Source organism: Microtus oregoni, unplaced genomic scaffold, assembly GCF_018167655.1.
Source record: "Microtus oregoni isolate MIOR12 unplaced genomic scaffold, Mior012 000083F_ref0000379, whole genome shotgun sequence".
NCBI lineage: Eukaryota > Metazoa > Chordata > Mammalia > Rodentia > Cricetidae > Microtus > Microtus oregoni.
Window position 1 is genome coordinate 2,453,499 of NW_024544543.1, and position 9,204 is coordinate 2,462,702.

At 39.4% G+C, this 9,204-nt stretch overlaps 1 protein-coding gene across 1 annotated transcript; it reads left to right on the top strand.

Moving 5' to 3' along the window:
• The first annotated feature begins 7,365 nt into the window (after positions 1 to 7,365).
• LOC121441911 (fructose-bisphosphate aldolase A) lies at positions 7,366 to 8,709 on the top strand. The gene has a single exon (XM_041643320.1). It carries the CDS (start codon positions 7,403 to 7,405, stop codon positions 8,495 to 8,497), a length of 1,095 nt encoding a protein of 364 aa, XP_041499254.1. The 5' UTR covers positions 7,366 to 7,402; the 3' UTR covers positions 8,498 to 8,709.
• The last annotated feature ends 495 nt before the right edge of the window (positions 8,710 to 9,204 follow it).

A 9,204-nucleotide genomic window follows, 5' to 3' on the forward strand; every position in this document is an offset into this window, starting at 1 on the left:
CTATCCCAAAGGAAAGAGACCACACTTATCTAATTCAACGTTGTGTTAAGTTTACTGTTAAATTTAACCATTACACCATTCTTTACCAGTTAACATGAAAGGTATGTAGTTCATGTGCCCTCCTGTTGGCTATGTCTGGTATAATGAATTAGTGATCCATTTTGTGCAATGTATACAGATTTAAGTCATGTTATACTTAGAAACTAATTTTGCAGAAGATTACCAACTTTAACTTTCTGTGAATTCTTATGAAAAATACTCCATTCACCTCTTCCTTCTAGTGTCCTCTACTAGAAAATAATTCATGGTGGCCCCTTAGAAAACATGACTGATCTAGAAAAATAGGCCTCTAATTCATGTTTGTTCAATGACGTGAATTCAGGGAAAGATGTCTGAAGAAATGTGGAATTTTATAACCATTGGAGAAAACTTTAGTTTTCTCAGACATTGAGGTTTCATTGTTCTTTGGTGGTTGTGGTGATGGTGGTAGTGCTGGTGTTATTGCTGCTGCTTCTGGAGTTGAGCGTAGTGGTGGTGGTGATGATGATGTTCTGGTGGTGGTGGTGCTGTTGCTGCTGCTGCCGGTGTTTATACCAGTGCAAGTGTTTCTGGTGATGATAGTCCTGGAGCTGCTCCTGTTGTTGCTGGGGAAATGGTTCTAGTGCTGGTACATATGTTTCTGATTCTGGTGGTGCTGTTGGTGTTGGTGGTAGTGCTGATTCTGGTGCTGGTGCAAGTGATGTTTGTATTGGCAGTGGTGCTGGTGTCTGTATTGTTTCTGTGTTGCTCGTTGCTGTTTGTGAGGGATCTGAAGCACACACTTGTCTTGAAATGGAGAAAGAGTATAGCAAATACAATTCAAAGATGTTCTCTAGCCTTCCAGAGTTAATGACTCCTGAGAATCCAGTCTGTCATTTGAGGACTAATCAAAATATAATTGTAGTGAATACTTAAGGAAGTGACAATATGGTTGATATTTTTATTGAAAAGGGGAGGCACAAAGTTGTGCTATCTCCATGGGATAGCAAAGGGTGAAAGCTCTGTTTCCAGCCCTGCTTCCCTCTACAGGCATTCCTGCAACCTAAATTGATTCATTTTGTTCCATCGGGTATTTTCGAGTCAATCTCCCAATTTGCAACTCTAATTGTAAATCAGGGCTGATTAACTGGACAATCTGGCAGATGCTGTACCTCTAGAAAGGAACAGTGTCTCCTTCACCTTAGGGTTCCATTCAGGGACACATCACATAACAGAGAACATAATTAAATTGGTAAACATGAAAAAATAAAGAAAGGGAATAGGAGAAAAAAAATCTAAGAAGGATTAAAAGAAATCCCAAAGGAACAAGACAATGTCTCAGGCTTGTCTATTGTGGAGTCAGTTCTGCCCATGCTGGGATCAACGAAATATTAAATGGCCTTCAGAACTTGCAAAGGGAATTTGTAGAGCTGTGGCATTTTGCAAAAGGGTTGTTGGACTGTGCACAGGGAATAAACACCAAAATATAGCACCTTCATTCCTTCTCTTCTGCACCCAAACTAAAGTAACTCAGGGGGTAGATGACCTTTCATTTACTGCATTAATATTGATGCTTTATAGCACAAAGCATGCTGGACAAGTGGAAAAATCCTATTCAGAGAGATGAATGAAAACACAGCCTCCAGAGTGAGCAGCTGTGATCAGGGGACAGTTTTAGAAAAATTGGTATTTTTTCCTACCATAGAAAATTATGCATTTTTAATGGAAATTTCTTGTCATTAAAATTGAAAGGTTATAATTTTATAAAATCTAGTGAAGTCTGTCTTGTGGACTATGGGCCATCTCTTTGATATTAGTGGAAGTTAAAAGCATTTTGTACAGTTGAATGACACAGGAAGCCAAATATTTTTAACTGGTTTTTAAAAATCATGAGCCGCCTCTGCAATAAATCATGCTCAAAATTTTATCATACCAACATACGAATGAGATACAAAACTAGAGAATAACTCAGTAAAATTCCCCATTAATGAGAAACACTGAGTCCATGACTTGGCCATTTTTTTGAGATCATAATATAATGACATCATTTCTCTCTTCCCTATCCTCATTACAACCTTTGCCTTGTGACTCTCCTTACACCCTTTCAAATGCAGGGCCTCTGTGTTAAAAACAATCATAATCTTTTTTTTCCACCAGAGTTATCTCCACTGTTAATATCCATGGAAACTAACTTTCTTTTTCCTCAAGCAAGTTTCTACAGGATTTACGTGATATTTCTTGTTAATACTATTTAAAGAAAATTATTTTGTAATGTTTCATTAGTTATTTTTAACATATAATTACCATTCATCACTTATAAGTTACTCACTAAATGCATGCACCGCCTTTACTAAAGGAAAACTACACGTTCTGAGAATTTTCTTCTATTTTTGTATAACGTTAGAGTGGCAGGAACCATTAATAGCACAAAGTATTGTTATTTGTGGTTTGCTATTGTAATATTGACTATAAATCTTGTCCCATTAAAACAGATTCCTCTATATTTGTTTCCAAGTCTAATTGTCACATATAACCTATATATCTCTTTATATGATATGCTTGTAAGTTTAACAATGCTTTGTAGTCACAAGAATGCTTTTAACAATTAAAATCTTTGCCACATATAGATAAAAAGATCTTCTCGGTGTGACTGATAGTAAAATCCACTGAAATATAGAATTAAAAAAGAAACAAGCATGCAAGAAAGCAGACATATGGTATATTTTTAGGTAAAGTCTGTGGAATTGGTGATACATACACAAATAGAGGTCATGTACAGAAAAAGGAAATACATGATATATTGTCACTATGTTCCACTCTTTTGGTAGATGCAACAGATAATCAAAGCCCAGCTCATTCTCAAGAGCTGATAAACTTTTACAATCTTGTAAGAACACAGCCTCTGTTCCAACAGATATGTCACAATGACTTTGACAAATTTATAAATTATCAGAATTGCTTCCCTAATCTCCGACTTTCCAAAGATAGGCGCTAAGAATGTTGTACATAATGACTCTTCAGAAAGTCAAATGGATGCACTTTCTTTTGCACAGTATTAAGATGTAAGTACATGCCATGTGGAATTGTAGAATTTGTGTAAATTAGTTCACTTAATCTGCAACGAGAATATTTGTAAAAATGAAATGTAATTTCATACTATCGACAACTAAGGAATCTTTCATGTTTCATGATATATTGTGATAAATCCTCGATTTAAATCACATAATGTGGCCCTATTAAAAGCACTGTAAGAGACATTAGGCTTGTAATATTCTTGTAGAGAATAGAAAGGTGGGTTAGATTTGGAAGCACCTAGCATTCAGGAGGCAGATGGAGGAAGATATCTTTGAGTTCCTGACCAGCCTGGTCTACATAGAGAGATCCTATCTCAAAAACTCAGATAGCTAGGTAGAGATATCATATCATAGAGATATCATATGAGAGATATATGAGAGATATATGATAGCTAGATATAAAAATATAAAGATGATAGATAGATAGATAGATAGATAGATAGATAGATAGATAGATAGATAGATGATAGATGGGTAGGGAAGGCTGAAGGACTTAAAAATGTATCTATACTTGTAAAACTGTTACCAAGACATATACATTAGTAACAACTGTCAAATACCAAGAACAGAATTTGCAAATCTAATACTGTAGATAAATAAACCATATTCACAAGTAAGTTACTGACCTGATGCTATGCAATGGAATGCATTATAGCTAAGAAGGGACTCTGAAGTTGCCTGTTGTTGTTTTTGTTGTAGTTGCTCTTATTGTTACTGTGTGTATAAGACAGAAATAGCATGTTCTGTTTCAATCAAGTACCTGCCAAGCAAATTAACATATATGTCATACATAAGCTTTGCAAATCCCCCTGCAAAATTCTAGTGATTGTTGACTTAATATTTTTCATAAAATTTAGCTGCATCCCATTCTAAGTAGTAAAACTATTATTTCAGCATCCATTATGGACCCCAAGGTCAACAAACATGCATAGCTTAAGACACATGTGCTTCCAGAAAGAGTGGAGCTATCTGCAGTCACAACTCACTAAAGAGTGGAAATCGGATCCCAGTTTGATAGTCAAAGAGTGTAGTGCTGTAGCAATATTTATCACAATAGCTGCCTGCACATCTAACCTCTCCTTTGGCTGGGCACTGCAAACCTTTCTCTTGTGACAAATGCTCCTGAAGGTTAGAATGGCATTCACAATGTCTCCTTGCCTTCTGGCTGAAATGCTCATCAGGTCCAGCTTCAAAAGGAAGTTATTTTACCTGTAGCCTGCTGACTTCTATTAGATCACCCTGGGCATTAATTTCAATTTTCATGATTCCGCACCATAAAAAGACTAAAACAGAAAAAAAAAAACTAGTATGTGCCACAGCTTAGCTGCCAACTGTTGAAGGAAAGAATTTGATTTCTATTGAATACTGAACTTTGGAATGAAAGAAAACATTGCCTAAATGAAGCTGTGGCTTTCTGTCACCTATGCCTATATGACTGTGAAATCAATTATATCAGCTCTTTTGAAAGTTACTGATTGTGGCAAATTGAATGGCCTTCATCTCAGCATAATTTGAAGAGGCTGATGTAATCAGAGACCTTATACCAGAGCGAGAGACAAGATCTGTGATATTCAGATGGGAAAAGGTGCCAGTGGCTAAGCCTGCCCCATGTCTTCTGTTTACTGACTGCAATGCTTTTGCAAGTACAAATAAAATTGTTTTGGTGAAGGCAGCGTTGTTTCTGTGGGGAGGTGTGAGAGGGTAAAGGAGTGGAAATAAGGTTTCTGGAAGTCCCACTACTGTCAACATATGCAAGAGAGCACTGGAATCTAATCCTACGCCTAACTGTCTGCAAATGAAACCCTCTAAATATCAAATCTCGAGTTATATCCCAGAGCTGAGGGTCAAGCTCAAATGTGAGGAGAAGTGAGAGGCTTGAGTTTTCTTAGTGAGAATGTTTGCTTCACCCTGTTCCTCTGGAAGTCTATAATTTCAAATAATAATTTGTCAAATTATATTCTTGATCTCTTTACCCCAAAACAATTTCTACTTTAAAAGAATTTATGGCAGGCTTGACTTTAATGCATTCATCTAAATGAAGAGTTTTGCCTGCATTTACATAAGGAAATAGCATGTTTTCAATTAACAGTCCTGCTGTGTAATAGGTTAGCTGCAATAATCTAACACTCAGTAAATGTGGTTTGGTCTGAATCAAGCACAGGATAACCATGCCCTGCATTGTGCCCATGATTTAACACACATAGGTCATGTAACCATTTGGAAGCATAGCCTACTAAGAAGAAACATTTTCATCTTTTCTTCCTTAACATAATTTTCTTCATATATATATATATATATATGTGTGTGTGTGTGTGTGTGTGTGTGTGTGTGAATTATATAACGAATATATAACTTCTTCACATTTGTATATATATATATATATATATATATATATATATATATATGCATGTGTTTTGTTTGGACCAAATCTGCATCCTATTTTATACGCCCCAATTATTCCCCAACACCCTACGACTTCTTGATTTCTGTCTGTGCCTGTTTCCCTGTCTCCTTATGTTCCCCCTCTCTTTTTTTCTCTATTAATAAGCACAGAGTCCATTTAGTGGTTGTCTCCATGCATATAGGTAAGGGATCATCTACTAGAGTCTAACAGGTCCCATTTTCCTGAAGAAAAGTGGCTTTCCCTCCTCTAGCAGAGATCAATTCCAATTAGCTTCATAGCTATGAGCGGAACTTCCCAAGACCACCCTATCCTTCTTGGGATATTGAAAGCTTGATATTAAATAGATTTTTGCATAAAAACATACTTCTTAAAAAATGCTAAATCTTTTTGACTCTGAACTAGGACAGATGGGAAAAATCTTTCCTATGCAGAAGTTCCTCATATTTGATTTTCTTTACCCATAATTCACCTCTAGCTCATGAATAAGACTAATGCAATTTGGGTGGTCCCTTATTTGCTGATGACTTCATCAGAATTGGGGTACCTTAGCATATAAAAAGGGAAAGAATCATAGTTTCATTCTACTCCTGTGAATCACCATTTACTTGGGTGAATTTGTGCAACAAACATTTATTTCCAAATTATCAATTTCAGTTTGTAGAACTGTGGAAGAATTGCACAATGTACTTAATCAATGGGTTTGTCATAAGTAAGAAAATGTCTATTATTAATATCAACCATCTAGATTGAAAATGCCTTAGAAGCAATAATGATTACTTTCTCCTCATATAGAAATCCACGTACTGTATTATTTCTTGCATATAATAATAGTTGTAAAGGGAAGAAAACAAATATGGTTTCCTAAGTGTCAAGTTCAACTCATATATTTTGTTATTCTTTCTTTTATTCAAAAGCTTGAGAAATTTTATTTGAACTCAAGTACATTTTTTATTTGTAACTTCTTCATATTCGTTAATTTTTGTTCCTTTTTCTCTTTAATTGATTTATTGCATTATACATTTTTCTCTGCTCCCCATTCTGCCTCTCCTTACCCCTTCTGCCCTCTCTCATGACTCCCATGCTCCTAATTTTCTCAGGAGATCTTGTCTTTTTGTATTTCCTATTTAGATCCATGTGTGTTTTTCTTAGGGTCCTCTTTATTGTCTGGTTCTCCCAGAGCTTTGAACTGAAGGCTGCTTTTTCTTTGCTTCATGTCTAAAAGCCACTTATGATTGGGTACGTATTATATTTGTCTTTCTGGATCTGAGTTACCTCACTCAATATGGTTTCTTCTAGACCCATCCATTTGTAGGCAAATTTTATTATTTTTTGTAACTATCAGTAGTCCCACAATCTTCCACAGCCTAGTTTGGTCCTATGCTGGTTCACCTTGCTGTCAGACTGGAGTAGGTCAACTCACATTAGCTCAGGTAAGCTGTTTCAGGGGCTATCCCCATCATGGTCTTGACACCTTTACTCAAATTATTGTGACTTGCTATGTTCAGATGAACTTTGGGAGCTCAGTTCAATGCTCCTCTGTCAATCTCTGCTAGATGAAGGTTTTATGATGACATATAAGATAGTCATCAATCAGACTACAAAGTAAGACCAGTTCAGCACCCTTTCCACAATTGTTTAGGATCTTAGCTGAAGCTATCCTTGTAAATTCCTAAGAATTTTTCTAGTGCCAGGTTTCTTGCTAGCCCCATAATGGCTCCCTCAATCAAGATATCTCTTTCCGACCCCCTCACCCCCCTCAGCTCAATAGGCTGCGTTCTTTTGGAACGCACGCAGATCGGGGTTCTGGTGACTCCGCGTTCGCTCCTCCGTCCTTTCGCTCACCCACCGCCGTAGCCGGCAGCCCACCCCCTCCTGTGCCAGGCAGGAACGTGCTGTCACTGGCACCATGCCTTACCCATACCCAGCACTAACCCCGGAGCAGAAGAAGGAGCTGTCTGACATCGCTCACCGAATTGTGGCTCCGGGCAAGGGCATCCTGGCTGCAGATGAGTCCACTGGAAGCATTGCTAAGCGGCTGCAGTCCATTGGCACTGAGAACACTGAAGAGAACAGGCGCTTCTACCGCCAGCTGCTGCTAACTGCTGATGACCGTGTGAATCCCTGCATTGGGGGGGTGATCCTCTTCCACGAAACACTCTACCAGAAGGCGGATGATGGACGTCCCTTCCCCCAAGTTATCAAGTCCAAGGGCGGTGTTGTGGGCATTAAGGTAGATAAAGGCGTGGTACCCCTGGCAGGAACCAATGGTGAGACCACCACCCAAGGGCTGGATGGGCTGTCAGAACGCTGTGCCCAGTATAAGAAGGATGGAGCTGACTTTGCCAAATGGCGCTGTGTGCTCAAGATTGGGGAGCATACTCCTTCAGCCCTTGCCATCATGGAAAATGCCAATGTTCTGGCCCGTTATGCCAGCATCTGCCAGCAGAATGGCATTGTACCCATTGTGGAGCCTGAAATCCTTCCTGATGGAGACCATGACCTAAAGCGCTGCCAGTATGTAACCGAGAAGGTACTGGCTGCTGTGTACAAGGCTCTGAGTGACCACCATGTCTATCTGGAAGGCACACTGCTGAAGCCCAACATGGTCACCCCAGGCCATGCGTGTACCCAGAAGTATTCCAATGAGGAGATTGCCATGGCAACTGTCACAGCCCTGCGTCGCACAGTGCCCCCTGCTGTCACTGGAGTCACTTTCCTGTCTGGAGGGCAGAGCGAGGAAGAGGCGTCCATCAACCTCAATGCCATCAACAAGTGCCCACTGCTGAAGCCATGGGCCTTGACTTTCTCTTACGGCAGGGCCCTGCAGGCCTCTGCTCTGAAGGCCTGGGGCGGGAAGAAGGAGAACCTGAAGGCTGCCCAGGAGGAATACATCAAGCGAGCCCTGGCCAACAGCCTTGCTTGTCAAGGAAAGTACACCCCAAGTGGTCAGTCTGGAGCCGCAGCCAGCGAATCTCTATTCATCTCTAACCATGCCTACTAAGCAGAGGTGATCCAAGGCTGCCCCATCAACACTCCAGGCCCCTGCCTACCCACTTGCTTTTGAAGAGGGGGCCTTCAGGCTTTCCCATCCATCACTCTTGCTGCCCTTGTGACTGGTGTGGTGTTGTCTGCGAATGCTAATTCTGCCATCCCTTCCAGCCCACTGCCAATAAACAACTATTTAAGGGCGAAAAAAAAAAAAAAAAAAAAAAAAGATATCTCTTTCCTTGTTCTCCCTCTTTCTTCTTCCTCCATCTCAACAATCCTGTTTGCTCAAGATCTAATCCCCTTCCTCTTTCCCACTCCTTCTCCCTTTCCACCCTCTATTCACCCATCCCTGTGTTCCCAATTTTCTCAGGAGATCTTGTCTATTTCCCCTTCCCAGGGGATCCATGTATATTTCTCTTAGGGTTCTCCTTGTTCTCTTAGTTTCTTTGCAATCATGAACTATAGGTTCATTATTCTTTGCTTTATGCCTAATATCCACTAATGAGTGAGTACATAATGTGCTCATCTTTCTGGGTTTGGGTTACCTCACTCACAATGTTTTTTTTTTTCCTAGTTCAATTCATTTGCATGCAAATGTCAAGATGTCATTTTTTTTTTCCTATGGAGTAGTATTCCATTGTGTAAATGCACCCATCTGCTTTATCCATTCTTTGGGCAAGGGGCATCTAGAATGTTTCCAGGTTTGGGTTATTATGAATA

Bases quoted from the DNA above. Each gene is read 5' to 3' on its own strand.
- LOC121441911 (XM_041643320.1), top strand. From the start codon at position 7,403: ATGCCTTACCCATACCCAGCACTAACCCCGGAGCAGAAGAAGGAGCTG.